The sequence below is a fragment of the Lissotriton vulgaris genome, chromosome 6 (genome assembly GCF_964263255.1).
Source record: "Lissotriton vulgaris chromosome 6, aLisVul1.2, whole genome shotgun sequence".
In the NCBI taxonomy this organism is placed as follows: domain Eukaryota; kingdom Metazoa; phylum Chordata; class Amphibia; order Caudata; family Salamandridae; genus Lissotriton; species Lissotriton vulgaris.
The window spans coordinates 1169985313-1170007173 of NC_141694.1; the positions used below are offsets into that span (position 1 = coordinate 1169985313).

General features: G+C 40.9%; 1 protein-coding gene across 1 annotated transcript in view; it reads right to left on the reverse strand.

Annotated features, from left to right (window-relative positions):
• The window catches only part of LOC147708587 (uncharacterized), a 148133-nt gene that overhangs the window by 14941 nt on the left and 111331 nt on the right, over positions 1 to 21861 (reverse strand). Inside the window, exons 6-7 of the mRNA XM_086927263.1 lie at positions 12174 to 12260; positions 4179 to 4268 (exon numbers count right to left, since the gene is read on the reverse strand). Coding sequence (XP_086783389.1) covers positions 4179 to 4268; positions 12174 to 12260 — 177 coding nt within the window. The remainder of the gene's footprint in view (positions 1 to 4178; positions 4269 to 12173; positions 12261 to 21861) is intronic.

The following is a 21861-nucleotide window of genomic DNA, read 5'->3' on the forward strand; positions in this document are numbered from 1 at the left end:
TGGTTTGGGTTGGACTGTTACATCTAGAGCAGGACCAAGTCTGACTAAAATAAGGTAGTCCCTGTCAGTAGTGGAATTGTGGAATACAATTTCTCCAAGAAATGGGGCACCATTTTGCCCCAAACCAGTGCACAGCGAGTAGTGCCATTGAGGTGATTTACTCCATGTTCCATAATTTATTCATTATTTTCTTCCGTTTCTCCTTCTTTTTGTGTTTAATTTCTCTGCAATTGTAGTCCACAATCGGAATATTAGCCATTTTTTAAGGTTTCTTATGTGACCAATGTGTCCATCCGGACCTCTATGTAAGAACACGACTGACGCTCTGTTCATCACTGGCAGCATTTATTCAAATAAAAACCCAATGCATTTCGGGCTGAAAGAGCCCTTCGTCAGGGGTCACTGAAAATTGACAATGAAATCATAATCAGTTCACATTCTTGTCATGATGCTTCGCAAATATTAAAAACAAACCCCTACCACATTACATAATCAGTCCTTTTTTACCCCACAATAAACGCATGTTATTCACAGTACAAAATGGTAAAAAATGACTGATTATGTAATGTGGTAGGGGTTTGTTTTTAATATTTGCGAAACATCAAGACAAGAATGTGAACTAATTATGATTTCATTGTCAATTTTCAGTGACCCCTGATGAAGGGCTCTTTCAGGCCGAAATGCAATGGGTTTTTATTTGAATAAATGCTGCCAGTGATGAACAGAGGGTCAGACGTGTTCTTACATAGAGGTCCGGATGGACACATTGGGAACATAAGAAACTTTGAGAAATGGCTAATATTCCGATTGTGGACTACAACTGCAGAGAAATTAAACACAAAAAGAAGGAGAAACGCAAGAAAATAATGAATAAATTATGGAACATGGAGTAAATCGCCACAATGGCACAACTCGCTGTGCACTGGTTTGGGGCAAAATGGTGCCCCATTTCTTGGAGCTAATGCTTAAATGGCGTCATTTGGGAATGGCATCGAGCCAGTTTGCACGCAATCTTGGTACAGTAACATGGATACATGAGAGTAACTTTGTAATAAAAAGGTGTGCCTCCCACTCCCTATTGCTATTGTCGAATACAGCCAGAGCAAACCCAAGAGACAGAGACTTTTGCAATCATTCCATCCATCAACCCTTTGCTTTATTTGAGTAGGTCAACTTCCATTGGGATTTCCCCTGCAGGTACCTAGCTAAAGTATCCCTTCCTTGATTAGGGCTGTCACCATCAGGATTTTCCAAGCGAGCTGAGAGCACCTGCCTTACAGGGGGCACCAAATGGACCACAAGGCTTCACTTACTCTATCTAAAAGCTTAACTCTACGAGACTTATTCACAAACGGCACTTTGTTGTATGTTTAGTAGTACTATAATGGTACTACTCACGTACTACAAAATGCTTTTCACAAACCGGTGTGGGGAGACCTCTGTCTCTCATATCTTTTCTTTGAAGGGATCTCCGCCGTGTGTGGAGACCTCCACACACATAAGTATATGTTTTAATAGTAAATGTTGTAGGAGCCTGGGGGATTGGCTTGAAAATAGGGAATACTAACATCTAAATGGGAGAGGCTTAGGGAAGGGAAAAGTGGTTTTTTTGGAGGAGTAAGGTTTTTAAAGAAGGGTATGTAAATACCGACACTCTTCCACAAAAGAGTTTAGAGACAGCACTTCTAAAGTTACTACAGCCAAAAAGGGCAGACAAAAGTCATACATTTACTCCAGCCCAACCTTGGGGTAAGTACGACACCACATATGGTCACTCATTGGTTTTTTAAAATTACTAAACTTTATTAAGTTTCCCCATACCTTAACATAGTGAGATCTTCTCTCCTTGTGTCCAGTCTCTGACAGCTTAATGAGCAGGGAGCCCAGATCAGACCCTTTTAAATTGGCCAAGATGTTTTCCTGCTTTCAAGCTATACATAGGTCTAGGAGAAGGTCACCGTTGCTTGGTGACATCGAGCAACGCAGGAAGAGGGGAGATGGGCTAGTTTCACTCTTTAAGAAAAACCTACACTGAAAAAAGGAGGGCAGGAGGAAGGCTCCTGCCACCTCACAGGAATGCTAGTTTCAGAAAAGATGTTCTTAGCATAGAGGCATGCGGGTTCTTACAACCCCATGGACAAAGGATCTGCTCAACAGCACACTTTGTTCTAAATTGATAACACCATTACCTACAGAAAGAGTCATCATCTCTAAACAGAATAACTACCCAGTCGCTCCTTTGACATTCAAGTGACTCTTTAGTCTCCGAAAGGCAATTCACACACACTTTCCTACTGCTAACACCACAATCGTGGCTGAAGTACAAACTGAAAGCAGCCATAGTGGTCATGCAAGTAAGGCACCCATACAAATTATGCCATAAGTGAAAATGTAAAAGTTGTTTATGTGGCTGTCTGGACAGGCTATAACATACAATGTAACCTCATGGGTAGAGTGTCATCACTGAAGAACACATGCTTTCAGCCCCCTCTCCTTGTCCGTAACACAAAACATGAGAGCACCTCCTAAGGCACTCATAGCAATCTGAAACAAACTTTGAACACTGTAGGATGTTTTGGAAGCAGATGGGTTTTCCACTGTAGGTTTCCTGCTTCATTGAAGATTTCCATTGATAGTAGGTCTGTCCACAATCCATCTGCCCTCACCATACCCCAAGGTCTTTATACTCTAGTGCTGATCTTTTTCATCACCATTAGGCTTTTTCTCTCCTGGCTCATCTCCTTTCACGCCCCTCTTCAAGTAGTTTCTGCTGTTTCTCTGGTCTTCATCCTCGTATTTCATAACTCTATCGCTTTATGACTTTGCCTGATAGAATTTACTAATGTGGCAGATTATGAAACTTCTTCCATTTTCTTCAGAAATCCCAATGAAAATGTAAAGCAGTGCATTCAGGTGGCAAACAGCGTTATTAAATTATGGACCTGTATGTATCTATGTAGTATTTTTATAGCATATACCTAGTCCTACGCTCGAAGATTTGTCAAAGGTAGCAATTGAACATAGGCACTTAGGAGCCCATTTACAAAAGCATTTATAAGTAAGAAGGAATACTAGAGAGGAGTACTCTTTTATATACTCTTACACGCCTTTGTGAGTTGGCCCTGAAGTGTCACATTCCTTGTTAGTAAAAGTGTACAGAGGGCCTAGTCCTTTACATTTCAACTCAATGTAAATAAATATTCACTGGATGTTCGCATTTCAGATATTTTAGGGCTAACTACAATGGCAGCTAAGAGTGCATGAAAGAGTACTACAAGCGCACTATTTTACACACTTCAAAATGCCTTTGTCAATATGTCCCACAGACTATAGAAACATTTAGGCCCTCAATACTACCTGCAGAATTTCACTTAAAGCAGCAACTCTAGTTAAAATGCTGCCACCCACATTTACAGTGGTCCCTGGGGACAACTTTATGGGGTCCTTAATATCAGACCCTGACCATGCCCTGCTCTACCTCTGGTCCTTCTGCTGGCACTCTACTTGCTCAGAGCAGGCATAAAATTGTAGCTTATTCTCACCGGAATCAGGGAAAACTACACGATAAAGGATCCAGTATCTCCAGTCCTGTGCTGTTTTTCTTTACAGTAATTATTAGCATTATTCACTGTCATGGTCATGATTTTGAAGGCATGATTAGAAAGGCAGGTCTGGGTCCATTAGTATGGGTGCTTTGAAAATATGGTCTAATACCAACAAAATGCTAACCTGGGCAACGGTGTAACGCAAAATGATGGGGAGCCCCTGCAGAATATAATGAGGGGTCCCGGAGACCCCTGTACCTCACAGTTATTCATTGATGTTGGCCAGAAAAGGCCCCACAAAGGGTTTAGGGAGACCTGAAGGGATGGGGGGGAGGGGGATCTCCTGCTCCAAAGGGGCTTGTGCTATGCTGTTACCCAGGGACATTTCGAATGTTTCTAAGCGGATAACACAGCATTTTCCGTAAACCCCCAGCAATATAACCATACAGTTCTATTTGAACCATGTTGCAACAAGAAGTGACTGTTCCCTGTCCTTTACCAATAAAATAAATTGAAGGTAGCTGTCACTTTAAAATTGAATCAAATAGGAACGATTGCACTGCATCTTAACCAAGAATTAGTATGTTGACAAAAACCCAGACATGTAGAAAACAGAAACATTTGTATATTTACCTGCATTAAGACCAATGTTGCATTCCTCCACTTCTGCACTATAATGTTCATCCACACCGCCCACTGACTTTACCTGAAGAAATGGAAATTCTATCGGAAAACAAAAATCAGTTTATAGTTTCAGACCTCATGCATTTTTTGAGTTAGAAAGATAATGCACTCAACTGACGACCTGTTTCTACAATTTACATGCATTTTCCTCTTTGTAATTTGGTGTTGAAGATGCATGTTATTTGGAGCTTGTTCTAATGCATTTTGAAAGGTAGTTGCATAAACACGACTGAGCGCTACTGTTATAAATTGACGATCAGTATCAAAATGGCACTGATGGAAAGTAGAAGAAATGTTCCTAACTTTGAGGCATTTCTCTTTTCAGGAGACTACAACCTTGATTCAGCCCTCCAAGAGTCCAATGTTTGGACTTTTTCAAGCGTTTGGAACACAGCTAGCTAGTGGCAATAATGTTGTACAAGGGGGCAGATTCCAACAATAAGGGACAGGTGTTAAACACTTTGATCCATTGCAAAGCCAACAAATGTGATGTAAACCAGCCCAAAGTGCTATTTTGCTATTTACTTTCAAACTCAAATATTGTAATGTGCTGGAAATTTGCCTAAAATTAACAAACGGTAGCGCGTTGCATTCCTTTGAATCGAGCCATTTTAAGGATGGTACACAGGCCTTTCCTTGCAACCACCCATGGCCCTTAATGCAAAGCCCTATCTATTAACATTTGTAGATTGGGATTTATGCCAAAATATACACCTCCTTCAGGCAGGTGCGAAGTAGGAAAAGTTTTCTTTTCTCTGAACTTTTGTAACTTTGCATGTATGGTGTACTGCACAGCGCACACACACACAAAGAGAGAAAAGTGTAAGTACTTCCAGTACAAACAAGAGTTTTCCCTATGGGAGATCCAGTTTTCTCAGATCCAAACAGGATTCAGAGTTCTATCATACTCAATCCACAACATTCACTCCACTTTCAGTCTGTAGGCTTGGGAGACACTTACCAGAAGGAAAAAACAATGTGTATGTAAAAATATACAATTTATTACAATAAAAAACATATGAATTCTTATGCATCTGTGATTAAAAACATATAGTAAGACAAGTTAAAACCACCTAATGTGGAAATGGAGAAAAGATGGGGAAAGACACTAGTATCTGTCTTAATCTAGTCACTTCGGGCCCTAGTTTGACAACAATGGGAGGAGTAGTTTTTCCTTATAACCAAAAAAGTTTGTTGGCAACTCCGAATATGACTCTTTTTAATTGCGTCGACGCGTTTCGGGAACCTTAGTTGATAGTGGTCCCCTTCTTCAGGACAGTCTCTATTTGTTTTCTCCAATACACTGTGTATCACCTAATACATGAATAAAACATAGCTTTAGTTCCTAGTATATGCCTACTAACAATAAAGTAAAGTGAAATATTAATACTGACTCATCGTTTACAAGTGCTACCATTACATTTCTAAGCTTGTCATTACAATGGAATCTCCCCTATAAATGTTTCAACTATATCGTGTACTTGCAACAAAGTTTCCTCTCTCCCTTAATACCAGGGCAACCCATAAGCACAATTGTACAGTTCCTCCTTATAAGTTTCCACCGTTTAAGAGAACCATCAAAAAAGATTTTTCATATGTAAACCTTTCCCAAAACATTTACAGGTCCATTCACATAATTTATGGCAGTATATGAATCGATTTTTACACACCTAATTCAATTTCTAACACATTTCTTGAAAAACTTGTATCTTTTCACTTAGTTACCTCCTATTATTCATACAATGTCTAATCAATGTTTTCATATACATCACTTCATTTTGTTACCCATAATTCAGTTAGTTTTCTGTCTAGTTAGTGAAAAACCAGCCCTTCGTGCGGTCTTTCCAAAACATTCATACAACATGCATACATTTCGTTTCGTTACTGACCGATGCAACAGCATCTTGGTGAGTCTTGTATATTATTTGTTCTTTGTTCTGGGATCGTTTTCACTTTTACGGTTTCCCACGTTCCTATCTTTTGTAAAGGAAAACGCTACATTAATATAATATAGTTTCATTATAGATGATTACAACCTATATAAGGGTCCTTACATAGTTACCTCAGTGGCTAAAAGCTCGTGGCTGTATGAAAAAACATGTGTTTGTTTTTAAATCTGCGCGGAAGGTTCTGAAGAGTTACTTATTGCTGCTCTTATCACGTTTGTTAAAGCTATCTATAAAACCGCTCTATCACCCTTGATAAGACGTGAATTTAAATGTGCGCAGATTTAAAAACAAACACATGTTTTTTCATACAGCCACGAGCTTTTACTACCCGGGTTCGCCAAAGAAACCAGCTAAAAGAGATCATTGATTTATAAACAGGTAAGCATTCAGAATAATATAGAATTCTAGTTGCGTACTTTAAAATGGGAAGACATTTCTAAGAATATATATGTATCCTTTATAGAACCATCGTCAGAACGTATATCCGTCTGAACGTGGAATAAAGAACATAGGAAACCTCTGAGGTAAACATTGGTTATCCCGAGTGTGAGTAATAGTGCCAATGGAATATAAGAGAATAATAAGAGCACTTTATGCCAACAGGTTGCTTTATGATAATAGGAGCCTGAAGAGAAAACCGAAAGGATACCAGTGAAAACTTACATTGGTTCCTTCCCTTTTATACTGAGGTAACTATGTAAGGACCGTTATATAGGTTGTAGTCATCTATAATGAAACTATATTATATTAATGTAGCGTTTTCCTTTACAAAAGATAGGAACGTGGGAAACCGTAAAAGTGAAAACGATCCCAGAACAAAGAACAAATAATATACAAGACTCACCAAGATGCTGTTGCATCGGTCAGTAACGAAACGAAATGTATACATGTTGTATGAATGATTTGGAAAGACCGCACGAAGGGCTGGGTTTTCACTAACTAGACAGAAAACTAACTGAATTATGGGTAACAAAATGAAGTGATGTATATGAAAACATTGATTAGACATTGTATGAATAATAGGAGGTAACTAAGTGAAAAGATGCAAGTTTTTCAAGAAATGTGTTAGAAATTGAATTAGGTGTGTAAAAATCGATTCATATACTGCCATAAATTATGTGAATGGACCTGTAAAAGTTTTGGGAAAGGTTTACATATGAAAAATCTTTTTTGATGGTTCTCTTAAACGGTGGAAACTTATAAGGAGGAACTGTACAATTGTGCTTATGGGTTGCCCTGGTATTAAGGGAGAGAGGAAACTTTGTTGCAAGTACACGATATAGTTGAAACATTTATAGGCGAGATTCCATTGTAATGACAAGCTTAGAAATGTAATGGTAGCACTTGTAAACGATGAGTCAGTATTAATATTTCACTTTACTTTATTGTTAGAAGGCATATATCAGGAACTAAAGCTATGTTTTATTCATGTATTAGGTGATACACAGTGTATTGGAGAAAACAAATAGAGACTGTCCTGAAGAAGGGGACCACTATCAACTAAGGTTCCCGAAACGCGTCGACGCAATTAAAAAGAGTCACATTCGGAGTTGCCAACAAACTTTTTTGGTTATAAGGAAAAACTACTCCTCCCATTGTTGTTAAACTAGGGCCCGAAGTGATTAGATTAAGACAGATACTAGTGTCTTTCCCCATCTTTTCTCCATTTCCACATTAGGTGGTTTTAACTTGTCTTACTATATGTTTTTAATCACAGATGCATAAGAATTCATATGTTTTTTATTGTAATAAATTGTATATTTTTACATACACATTGTTTTTTCCTTCTGGTAAGTGTCTCCCAAGCCTACAGACTGAAAGTGGAGTGAATGTTGTGGATTGAGTATGATAGAACTCTGAATCCTGTTTGGATCTGAGAAAACTGGATCTCCCATAGGGAAAACTCTTTGTTTACTTGATAGTATATTGGTGCTCCATTTCCCTTTGGGTAATTACGAGCCCCTCTCTTTTGATTACAACTTCCAGTACAAAGCCTAAGCTAGACTCAGGCACATACCATTGCATTATGGTTCAAAAGTCTGTGCGTGACGCTATGCTACCTGATTGTATGCCAGTGCTTGGGAAGAGAGCAACAGCACTGTATCTTAGTAAATGTGCACTGTCCCCCTCTCTCCCTCTCATGCAATGCAGCACAACCACTTTAGTTCATTGCCTGAAAAAATTATAAAACTACCCCTAGGTGTCGACCGAATAAAATATTCATGTCGGGCAAAAGGGGTCCTCTGAAGAAGGTCAACTCATTGAAGGCTCTCGGAAATTGTTCACAACTCTGAAAAAATACAGTGAGTCACACAATCACTCACCATGTATCATCCGAGAACTTCAGATAAAAATGATAATGGCCCTACTAAAGAAATTCCCAGAAACTCTCTTTTTTTGTGTACACAACCCTAAACAGGAGGAAGGGACACTAAAACACACATATTTTCTTCTCACCTGAATCTGATACAGGGAAAGAGTTTCTGTGTAAATATGGGAAAACTTTGGAAATGCAAGGTGGGGAAAAACTTGAAATTCAAGGCAATTCAAGTACACAAAGGAGATTAGCATGTATGCCATTGACACTAAAATGATTCATGCCAATGACAGATATCTCAGAGCCATAAAGCAGGCCTTTCATATCCTCAAGAATTTCAAAGAAAACTCTATTCTAGAGAAGGCCCAACACAAACTTCACTTTGCTGCACCTTCAGAAGTACAGTGCCTAACAGCAGTGACCAATATGCAGCTCAGGGTACCATGCAAGATGAACCACCCCCAATACTTTAGGCCTATAACAAATAGCTCAATTGGCACTGGAACGGGCAACCCATTGGCCAGCCCCCATCCGGGCAGTGCCATTAATCCTTATTTGTGAAGCCTCTTAGATAATGCTTCCACCATGACTCGAAAGCTGCCGCTATATAGACACCTCATATGTTCAAAGGAACCTACTTCCTGACAGGTCTCCATTCCTGTTCAAAAAGTGAGTCTCATCAACTTATTGTACCCAGAAACATTCCTTGGAGAAAAATACCTTATCAACCAAAATGAACTTGAAATAGGTGGGTTATCTGCAAATTTGCTTGGAGAGAACTCTGTCATCATTGCCTCGAGATAATCACTACAGGGCTGCAAAATATCCTTCAGCATCAATCACCAAGATCAGCACACTACTGGAAGCTAGATAGCATTGAATCCCTAATTGGTTGTAAATAATAAGACACTTTTTACAAGTGCAATAGTCACTGCAAGTGTTTTCATTCTCCAGAAGATTATCAGATCTCAATCAGGTCAGTGTCCCAAATTCATGGTATATTAGGTGCTGGAACATTAGCTGCTTTATACTATACAATTGGTAATAATGTAGTTAGTTGAAGCTGATAGTGTTCATTTATATCAAAGCAGAACCTCAGCACATGCCTTTGGATATGTATGGGACTACTTTTAAGTAATAGGTCCACTCCCTCCTTCTTCCCTGACCAGCAACAAAACATAGAAACAATCTTGTGTGGGAGAGGTGAGTGAGTAAAGAATAAACAACTTAAATGAAATGCTAGGTATGTTATTGCAAACTGTGGTAAATCAGTGGTGTGTATTTTAAAAAAAGTCTGGGGGTGCGGCTGGCCAGTAGCCAAGATAGCTCCCTTGCCAATTCCTCTCTTTAAATCCGGTGACAGGCAAGCACAGGAGCCATACTACATGTTTAGAAATCAATGAGGCAGCTATAAAGTCTCTTTTTTTACTATTTAGATGGCTTTGTTGCCGTGGATGGAGGTGCTCGGTTCTCCCTCAAGCACACTGGAATAATGAGAGGTCACAATTCCACACCTACAAAACCTGAGTTGGCAGTGGAAAACCCACTAGTCCAGTAGTTGATTTCCTCTGCTAGGATTGGGAGGCACCAAAACCAAACTTGTGCTAGCAGCTGAAACAGCAGATTGGCACAGGGATAACAGTGCAATTTAACCAGGACCACTGACGATTCTTCGGTGGCACTGTTACATGTTAGTTGTCCAGAGGTGAGCACAGCAGGGGATCAAAACCTGTTCTTTTCTGCATCACCACCTTTAAAGTATCTGAGGTGGCTTTTTCGAGGACACATCTTTGTAAAAAATCTGTTGGTTTGGGCATTCCTTCCCTTTTGACTATCTCGGGCAGCTTTTTCCAGGACCCAGCTATGAACCTAACAGCACAGCCATTTCTGAGGTACTGCAGTGGCCCTCGCTGATAAGAACCCACTTTGTCTGACAAAACAGCAGCCACTGGAGATTTGCAGTCCAAGGGCCTCCGGACCTAAATGAGGTCAGTAAGAAACGGTAACAAATTGCCAAGACAAAGTGAAATATTTAGCATGCTGAGGTGATGCAGAAAATAGCCAAACATTGAGAAGGCAGTAGAAACAGTAGAGTTCAAGATAAGGGGAATTTATCCAATCATGTCCTGCAGATGGAGCGGGAAGTGTGGACTCAGAAGCCATGTTGCACACTGTAGAACACAAAGAGCAAGAGTCAAGGGGCACTATGTATCGGCCTGCAGGCATTTCGAAATTTCACCATAGAAAGCATTTTAAAACTTGACTAAAAGCTGAAGTTCCTGGACACAATGTGGTGGAGCACCTCTCTGGAGGTGCTGGGTATCCACTTCTTGGTTTGAACAGCATTTCTTCCTGGTGCAACGAATAACGTGTTTTGTAATTTACTAGCTGTTCAGGAGGGTAGGGCCAACCATGTTATTTCAGAAGGGTATTGATTATCAGTGCCCACCCGAAAGCTGGCTCTGCCAAGAACAGGGTAGTTTTAACTGGAGAAGGCTGTGGGGCTCATTAAGAGTTTGCCAGACAGGATGCTCAGTCTGCTGTATGACAAGTGCATTACATCCTATCCTATGACTTTGTAATATGGTAGAAGGGATATCCTCTCCCGTTTTGACGGAGTATCTTGGCCGTCAAACACTAAATAAGGCCTTAGAGTCTTATTACCACAAAGCACAGCGAGACAGACACTGGCAGAGCTGCCTTACAATACATAAGAGGCAGCGGGCGATCCACGCCTACTCGTCCTTAATTTAAGAAAATCCTAAGCAGCCTCAGGCTGGGAAAACATATTTCCTCTCTGCATGAACAACTAACAATCAGGCTGGATGCGAGAGCAAGGCATAAGCATGAAGGGAGGTCAGATCTTTACTAATGGATTGTAGATATTGATGGTGCTGTGTAGTGTGGCTAAGATAAATAAGTGAATGTTATTTTCCAAGGCTACGTTATGTTTCCTGTACAGGTTACCAAACTGAGTCTGTGCCTGTTTCACACACATTGCTGGTAGGAGCTTTCATACAATGTCTAGTGGCTCTGTGGATCTCTAGGCTGTCAGGGCAAGGACATCCAAGCTCGTTGACTGTCTTAATCGCTATTCTTAGATGAGTGTCCATGGGTGAGAGGAAAATTCCAGATGCTAATCATAGATTCCCAGGCTGCAATTCAAATAATTTGTTAACTAATTTCCGATTGCGTCTGCAAAATTAAGATGAAAACAAAAAGGTTGAAAGTTTTGTGCAGGACCTTCAACCCGACAACTCGTAATCTGTCGATCGTTTTAGATCTTAATTCTCAGAATTTTCAGCTTTCGTTTTCTCTTTCTCTTTGTGATGATTTCATGAGCAGGATAGATGCAAATTCGAAGCAGGGATGTGAGACTTCAAAAAAGCTTTCTTTTCAAGTGTGCTTACATTAAGGCTAGACAGCTGTGGCATCTATTGTGTACCTTTCTGGCAACAGCATAATGGTAGACTCTCAGTCTTCACTCATTCATTTACCCTATGAGAATGTCCTGTTTGAAGAAGTGCTCTTGTGAATGGCATTTAAACTGAACTTACTATAAGAAAGACATTGAGACATTGATAGGCATAGTAAGTTATCCAGAAGTGCTCTTTGGCTATCAGATTTGCTTAAAATTCTTTATGTGATATTAAAGTTGGACCATATTCAAGAACTCACCCGTTGAGCTGTTTTCAATTTCTTCTAACTCAGATTCCTGATTTCCCATGCAAAAGTTGTCACACTCTTCTTTAATGGTGACTGAAACTGGAATGATATTCAAATTCCCAGTTAATACAAAATAACAATTTCAGCCGCAGTATCTGCTACTTATTGCACACAACGTTATGCTCTTCAGTCTTCAGTACAGTCAATAAATTCTTCTTACACAGGAATGTTTTTGTTGTGCTTTAAGGATGATACTCTACTCACTCCTCCTAAGGAACTTTCCCTGAAAACAAATTTAGCAATTTCATCTCATCTCCATCCTTCAAGCAAGTCTGCAGCCCTTTGACTATCAGTGCCCCAATTAACTCTATCCAGTGGCAATTAAACAATCACACACAACCAAAAACATTTTCATGAATTCTGCTTACCAACACAGCATATTTCCATTCATGTGTTTCTCAGTGCAGATGCCTCCTTGGATACTAGAGCCCACAAAAAAATTGAGATGTCCATGGAATGATCTTTTCCCGTCCCTTTAGGCAGTTTTCTATGTATGATTACATTTTATTTGTTTTTGAAACATCTCTTTTTTGAAGATATTGCATGTTTTTCACTTATCCACTCTAACTACATCCTGGCAAATTACCTGATTTAATTTCTACTGTTCATTATTGATAAAGGTGTTGTTATCATTGGCTCTGGAAAAACCACTCATTCACTAGTGTATTCAGTCAAACAGGGCATCTGCATCTTTGTGCTTGCCCCTTGACTTCTCAAACTGATTTTAGTCTCAAGTGATTTCCTTTGGGGGATGTGACACTTTCTTTAGGGAAATCAAATCCTGCCAAAGTGATCTTAGAAAGAACATGGATATACACATTGCTCCCATACTATAATTTGCTGACGTTATCACCTTTTGTTGTTCTCACAAAACTTGACAATATCAAGCTTGTGCTTTTGAGCTCCTCACTACTCCTGTAATCCACTGTAGCGCAGCCTTAACTTTGCCACGTACCTTCTTTGAATACCCAAAAGGCACTTCTACACCGGTTGTCTGATTTGCTCAAGTCCCGTCTACAGGAGTACCTAAACTTTAGTTATCAGCTCTAGACCGTGTATTTTCCCTTATTGCCCACTGATGTAACTCTTATTGAACTCCATGCAGGTTTTGGGAAATCGCTCCTCCACATTAGGTCAATTTTTGCTACAGATCCATGTCTTTTGTGTATACTATTGTTGGTATGTCCTTTGGTGGACTATCTTTTTTCCTCTTCACATAACTGAAGTGCCCAATTACAGCTCAGCTTTGTAAATTATGTAAAATATTTTTACTGAGTAATATCTAATGATTATAAAATCCAAAAGCAGATAAGAAATTGATGGGGAGCCCAGTCTGCTATTTTTCCTCCCACACTTAAAGAACATATCTTAGATTTATTCTGGCTTCTACAAGAACAAAACAGAACATCAATTAAATATGCCCTCCCTCCCTTTTACCAACATTCCCTAAAGAGTCATAAATTCCTGATCATAGGCCACCTACACTCTTAGCAGTAAACAGCTGTGAACATGTGTTAAATAACTTCATACCTAGTCTCAAATGTTTTGTTATCTCTCTTTATGTAACCCTGTTATAAAGCAATGAGGCATGAAAAACAATGACCTGTGAATGAATAAATACTACCCTCTGTTGCAACACAGATCAATAATTCGCCAGTATGAGATTTTTAACGCATAGTACCAGTCTACCTACATTCCATCTCTGTGCTTTACTATTTTGACAATTTAACAAATCCAAGAAAGCTTAGGCCCTTGGCCAGATACAAGAAATCCTGTAAAAGAGGAAATATTGAGTTTATATTTCGGCTCATCTTCATCAGATAGCTAAAACAAAGTAAACTGAGAAGTCACTTACGCATGCTGCTAGGCCCTAACTACATAAAACATTGTCCAACAATGTGGTGTAATAAGGAATCTGCTGAGCATCGATGGGCATGGATTAACAGTTTAGCAATGCAAGTCAGCTTGAATTGAATGATTCAATGTCTTGGACTCAAATGGCTATATATTATCTGTTAATACCATACAACTTGCAAGCACTTACTTAATCCATCGTACGTACATTATATTTGCAATTTAATTTTTTTTATAGCAATGAAAGACAGGTATACATTAAATAATTCTTGAAGGTTTACAGATCAGAAGATGGACTGGTGGCGCTGGACTTACACCCACCTTCGTCTGTTTTTGTGTTTTGTTAGTTTTACTTGGATTCACAACAGTGGAGTGGGGAGGGAGGCGGCAGGGAGTTACATAGTTCCTTTTTTCAAATGAAAATTACAATTATTGTACAGACATGTATCAAGCAGCATGAATGTTGAAAACCATATTATGAACACTGCAATTAATGTTTTTGAGACTAAAACTGTATACTAATAATAAGCTTATCGGACCTTGCTGTCCAAACCGTAATAAGCAAATGTGACAATATCTCATACTGCATGTGATTGAGAAACACATATAAAGTTTGTACAAAATAAATAATTACTTGAATTCACAGCAGATAAAACTGCATGGTCCTTGACTTGACTTAGTGTCTCTTTCTGAAATAAATCCTGTTTCTTCGACTAACCCCATACATCTACTCTGTGCCCTGGCACAACCAACTGGTGGACTAACCACAGTTATTGATGGAGTGGAAGTTTGCGCCTAATGCAACCTGCTCTGTATATGAACCTCGAGTACACTTGTAATATTACTAAACAACTCTGTTCATCATTAATATTCCACTTTTCCAGTACACGCGGGTGTCCTAGAGATGCTTGCCTATGTGTATACTAACAGTAACACCGCTTGCATTTCGTAAAATGGCCGATTCGCAGAAATTCAGTCTGCGCATGCGTCGGTCATACCCATGTGATGTGACGCACTCGCAGGCTTGGAGGGAAAGTCCGCTCATGCGCATTGTAGCTGACCTGCCCGCTTGTTCTAACCATGCTCTGCGCTTGCCCATGCTGCTTCACATTTCTGTCTATTCCCGCACTAATTATTAATTGCTATAGTTATTATGAAGTAAGGGGTGAAGTGTAGGTAATCATGGTGTACAGTGTGTTCTGTTTTGCTGAGATATTAATTTGTTTTCGCTTACTTTTCATGTACCACGCATACATTGGCCTGGGTATGTGAACCCGACTCCATATTGTAACCTGTTCCGACCCCGACACGTGATGAGGGAAAACCCACACTGCGCAGAAGCAAATCTCAGCCAGCTAGCTCCTGAAGCAAGATGCGCATGAGAACCTACCTAGGTTCTTGTCAAAGATGCTGACAGTCACCTTGAACCACGCAACATTGTATCAAACTGCTGTATACACCCATTGTTTTTCCATATTCCTATGCCTGGGAACATGAACTCAGGGGGGCGGATATTAAAAATTAATATTAAGCATGAGAACGTAGAATTTGGGAGGTAAAGGTGACCTAATCATTTCTCCTGACCAATCATAAGTTGGGACCCTGTTATTTGCAACATTTGTGGGTGGTCTGGGAACCCCGGAAGAGTATATCTAGCCTAGTCAGTTAAGGAGAAATTGTCCGACTTGTCCGAGTAGCAGACCTGTCACTGACCCCACGACTCTATAGGTGATTGATACAGAGAGCTGCGGAGTCCTCTGTCCGAATTTTCCACAAACTCCAAGGGGTGGAAATAGTCTTAAGTGCTGGCAAAGCACTTTGGCTGGGGATTCGTGAACCCAATCGGGGTTATTGGCGGATTCCGTGCAGTAAGGGGGTAACGCAGGCATTGCTTCCGAAGCTGTGGGGGTTGGTCGTGCCCTTTGGTGAGCCCAGTCCTGACCCAGAACCTGAGGGGTATCCTGTCCTGGTTTTCCGTGAGCCGCTACCTGCTCACCTACTGGTATCCGAAATCCTTGAGGGTCCTTGTCCTTGTTCTTCCCGTAACTGACCCGTGGCCAGGGTTAGTCTTCATTCTTGCCTAGGTAAATATTACCTGTGGGTGTCCGTCCTTCTATCCCTTTCCTTCTGCTCTTAATAAAGCCTCTATGCACTTGATTTTTGCTCTGATCGTTCCTCTGATGTATTTGCAAACTGTTTATTAGTATGTTCCTATTTTTCCCTTCACTTAGGATGCATTTGAACTGTTTCTTTTGAATTATTATTGTGTGGTTGCAATAAGACTTAGCTAGATAGAATAGGATTAGGGCTGAATTACATATAGGCTATAGAAATTCACTGACTGATGTGTTTTGAACTTGCTGTCCCTAGTTTAAGTCTAAACTAAATAGCATGTTCCCTGTTACCCATACCCTTTAGAAACTCCATTTACCCTAAATGGTGTTAGCCTTCTTGCATAGCTATTTCATATTTTTGATTCTGCTTATTGATGTTCTTATCAGCATCTGTCTCATAATCTTGTCACTTTAAGTTTGATATATAAAAAACCCTCAAAACGCCTCAAGTGTCTGTGGTCATTCTAAAAGGGTACATTCAAATGTTGATTGAATAAATAAGTGATGTATTTTTGAAGTGCTATCACCTACCCTCGTGCTCCTGATCCATCAGGAGGAGTAAGTACCTGTGGTAAGTCAGGTGTCATGACAAAAGTGTCACAGGAGACACACACACAATACTGATAGTAGCGTGTAAAATCACCCGACTAGTAAATTGGGGTTTTAAAACGCATACATGGGCCCACGTGCGTGATAATCTGGCAGTCTGTGGGGCCGGGTGACCTGCGCGCTCTATCAGTATTTCTGGTAGCAAGAAGATGGTTAGGACTAGTTAGGATAGGTAGATAGGAGAGTTACTATTGAACCGTGAGAAATAAAATGTGCTGCTAAAAATGTATTATATGCTGCTATAAAAGATTATTGGTTTATATGACTGTCATAGAATAAGTTTGATATATTGCATGCGTATTTGAAAATATTACTAACCAATTGTGAGTAAATGTTTTATGTTGTGGGGATCCCCGGGGAACAGAAATAGCAGGTGGTGAGCAGAATCCACTTGGCTGTAAGGTCACTGGCAAACGGAGAGATTAGTGCATGGTTAGGCAGAACTGGAAACGCTAATCAGGGTTTTCCTCTTTTTCCGAATTTATCTGAAGTGTGTATGTTAGCTATCAGGACCGTGGTGAAACTCCCGTTGTGATATCACCTAGTAAGGGTCACAGACGGAAGGAGTAATAGGTTCTTGGAGCTTGAGTGGTAGCAAAGGAGAGCATTGGTGAAAAATTTGACTTAGTATATAGCCCGGAAAGAAGTGGATTAGTCAAAAGAGTAGCAGGTTCTCTATTTGCTTGTGTGAAAAGGATAGGCGGAAGGGATCTATCCGTTGTGAATGAACAGTAGACAGAAGTGGTTTACTTGCAGTAAAAGAAAGACTCTTTTCCTTTCTAAAACCCTTTGGCATAGTGGCAGTCGTTTTACCTTGTTAGCTAAAGTTTGTACGCGCACTTTAGGAAAAATTCAAAGTTTCCGTTACCTTGTGAAGGAGGGAGTCAGTCGCAAGACCGCACTGACGTCACTCCGTGCCGCGCTGGTATTGGAGGAGCCAGCGAATACAAGGCGAAGATAGAGTTGTAAGAGAGGGGTGAGCGCCGCAGAGTGAGACCGCGTTTCACGAAGGGGCCGCGCATCCATTGGTCAACAGATTTTGAAATCTCAGTGCTGATTGGTTGTCGGAAGTTGAAAGACGTATTTGCATTGGAAGCACAAAAGTAAACAAAATTTTCCAAACCGAGCTTTTAGGTTGTGTCGAGAGGTGTATGTGGTATCCTGAATTTTTGCCTGATCCCAGAAATTTAGGGTGTCATAGAGAATTGATGAGAAGAGGCAGACCTCACAATATGTACGGAGTCAAGAGAAAAATGTCCTTCGCTGAAAAGATTAGGAACTATTTCAAAAAAGATAAGCCCATTCGAACTAGGGAGGGAGTAATCATTCCACCTCCTAATACTCCCGCTTCATTCATGATGTTTGAAAAAGGGTACCATACCTGTGTGTGGTTAGAGAATTGAGAAAAGTACACAAAAGAGGATGGAGTCCTAGCTTTTCCCCTCGATGGTACCTTCAATGGTAGAATCTTGTTTAATCTGAGAACCCGAATGGATGAATTACACCCCCGACCCAGACTAACACAGTATGAAGCTTTAGAGGAATGGGAGATTGAGGCTTTAGAGCGAGACAGAGCCCGAATGGAAAAAGGAGTGACCAAATGGTACCCTAAATTACTCAAAGAGACTAAGGAACAAAAGATGAAACGATGGAGACAGAATATGATGGTTGAAGGGTTGTTCCCGATGTTTGGGTAATTGAGCAAACAGGTGGGAAAAAGACAGAGAAGAGTCGACCTCTATTAGCCATGGGGGACTCGGAGGATGAATATCTGGAGGATTTGTTGATGAAAAATCCACCACCTTATGCCGAAGCTTCAGGATCTTTAAGTTCGAAAAATCCTTTTCTCCACCATGCTAGGAGTAGGAGGGCAAGCGAGACAGACCTAGCTGGTATCTGCAGTAAATCTAGCAATAGTGATGAATTTTGTAGACCTAGTACTGCAGTCCCAAATTACCGACCTTTTGGTGAGGATAGACCGGGGTCAGCCGTTCCCACCGCTCCGAGTATTTACCCTCCTTTGGTGCCTCAAATATTGCATGGTAACTCATCAGAAAGGGTCTTGCAAGAAAGAGAGAGAGATGCCCTGATTAAACAAAGGAATGAACTGATTCAAACCATAGCTCAGATACATCCCAGCCCGGATGCTCTGACGATACCTGTAACTATTGGTCCCGCTATACCCATTTATGGGGATAGGCAGACTAGTCCTAAAGCTCCAATCCTTACTCCAATGTCAGTTCCCCCACGGAAAGAACCACTTGTTATTGATGACCAGGCAAGCGAGTGTGAGTCTGTAGTCTCTCTAATGGATCTGCCCATAAGAGAGCCCAGTACCGGTGGGTCTAGGTCAGGGAATCAGACCAAGGCCAAGGAAGTCCTCATAGAAACTACATCAGGAATCCGGAGTGCAACAGTGGTGACTCCAGAGGAACTGGATAGATGGACTAAGGAGATGGATCGAGAACCTTCCTTGCCCAAACCTTTGGACATTAACAGATTAAGGATAGAGATAGAGGAGTTAATGGCAGGGAATGTGGGATTGGACAGGCTAAACACCCTTAGCGAAGAAGAGTTGCTGTTTATCAGTAAAAGCCTTACCCAAAATACTAGAGTACTCCATGAAAAACTAATGGATGCGGCTGCTGACATGGGAATTGATGTAAGTCGATCCAAAGTCCTACAGAAACCGTATAGGGCAGAATTTTCAGACAAGGATTTAGAAAATATGAATGTGTCAGGAAAAAGAACCCAGATAAAGGAATTGTTGAGTGTGTTGCAGAAATGGGGAGATCTGGACAAGTGGAAAACTAGGTGGGCTAAGAAAAAGGAGGAGAGTAGGACAAAGCCCAAAGCTTCTGAGTTTGTGCTAAAAGAAGTAGGTCAAGCAGAAAAACTGTGTCCCATGAGGGAAGTGCCAGGGGGAAAATATGTACATGTCCCACGGTCCCGGCATGACATTGTGTCATTTACCAATGATTTCCCAAAATTAAGGGAGAAGCCCGTAGAATGGTATAGGCAGGTAGAGCGATTTGTGAAGGTCCAGAAGTGCCTTTTGAAAGACCTGGATGGGTTCTTTGACATTGTAGTTCCGGTAGATTTATGGACCGATTGCAAAATAGAGATTGATTGGCCCAGTGAAGAATTTCCAAGGGACCCCAACACTGGAGCTCCTTCTTCAGAGGTGATGAGAAAGTATGACCAAGTCATACAATTTCTAAAGAAAAAGGTGCCCGCAAAAGAAACTGATTGGACCCGAATCGATAGAACCACCCAGGATCACAACGAAACAGTCCATTCATATTATGAGAGGCTATTGCAGGTATTCAAGACCTACAGTGGCATCGATAATATTGAAATGAAAGACATGACTCATTTTATTTATCGATTCATGCTAGGGCTAAAACCAGAAATATCCCAGTGGATTAGAGATAACAAAATCTGTTGGCAGGGAAAGCCTATAGATGATGTTCTCAAGTACGCTAAGTACTGTGAGGATGAAATGGAGAACAAGAAAAAGGCCCTGAAGGAGAAGGTGATGTGGGCACAGGTTAAATTGGCTGAGCAACAAGAAAAACAGTTGAGTAAAATGAATAGCAATGCTTCGAATAATAACTCGGGAGGGGGAGGGAAGCCTCGAGTTAAAATGAGCAAAGAAGAGGCTAAGAAGAAGTTCCCCTGTCACGGGTGTGGGCAGATAGGGCATTGGAGAGACGAGTGTCCTCATTTGCAAGCTGGTAACGCCCCCATAAATGGTTTAAATCCACAGGTGCAGAAAGAGGGGCCACGAAAGAATCAGCAACAGGTAAACCTACCTCCATTACCTAGAGCTCCTAGACCTACTTATAAGAATCAGGCCCCACAGAATGAGAGGGTTGAAGTATGGGAAGGACAGAATGAGAGAAATCAGGCAACCTCACAGTTCCTATTAAATGATACATTCCTCTGTGATGATCAATACTGACGGGGCCTGAGGGGGGAGGAAGGGGAGTGCGTGCTTGGCGCATCCCTACCGGTAGACCAGTCAGGGCCATACATTGAAGGAAAGGTTGAAGGAAATGATGTCACCTTTCTGTTGGACACTGGTGCTACCCGTTCGACTGTGAGAACAGCGGACGTTCCTAACCTACCCCTCTCGGGAGAAGCAATCCAAGTAGTGGGCGTATCAAACCAGATAATTAGCACTCCTGTAACTGAACCCATGGAGATTTCTATAGGGAATTTCAAAGAAATGCACAGATTTGTGGTTTGCGATTCCAGTCCTGTAAATTTACTGGGACGTGATTTGTTATGCAAAATGAACTGTACCATCTTTTGCACGCCAAGAGGTGTTGAGATCCAGACCCCAGAGGAGGATGGCCTGTACAAGATAATGCTGTTAAGGCCTGATACCGAAGCCAAGCCCATAACAATTCTTGATTTGCCTGAAGAACTCCAGCAAAGGGTGATACCAGAAGTATGGGATTTTACAGGGAAAGATGTAGGATTAATGGCAAATGTGGACCCAGTCAGAATAGCCATCAAACCTAATGCTACCTACCCAAAAACAAAACAGTATAAAATGAGTGCAGAAGTGAAAGCTGGAGTCGGACTTGAAATAAACAGGTTGTTGGAGGCAGACATAATTCAAGAGGTGTTGAGCAGTCCTTGTAACTCGCCCATAATTGGAATTAAAAAGCCTAGTGGAAAGTACAGGGTAGTGCAGGACTTGCGAAAGGTAAACCAGATTGTTGTACCTTGTTGTCCCATTGTGCCAAACCCTGCTGTGATCTTGTATCAGATTCCCTGGAATGCGGAGTGGTTTACTGTCATAGACTTGTGTCATGCATTCTTTTCCATCCCATTGCATCCAGAAAGCAAGTTTCTTTTCTCTTTTGAGTTTGACAGTCATGTCTATGTCTGGAATCGTGTCCCCCAGGGGTACACAGAAAGCCCCTCCATCTTTAATCAGATCTTAAAAAGATGTCTTGAGTCTTTAGTTCTACCAAAGAAGTCTGTCCTGGTCCAGTACATAGACGACCTCTTGGTGGCGTCTAAAACACAAAGCGACTGTGTTACTGATA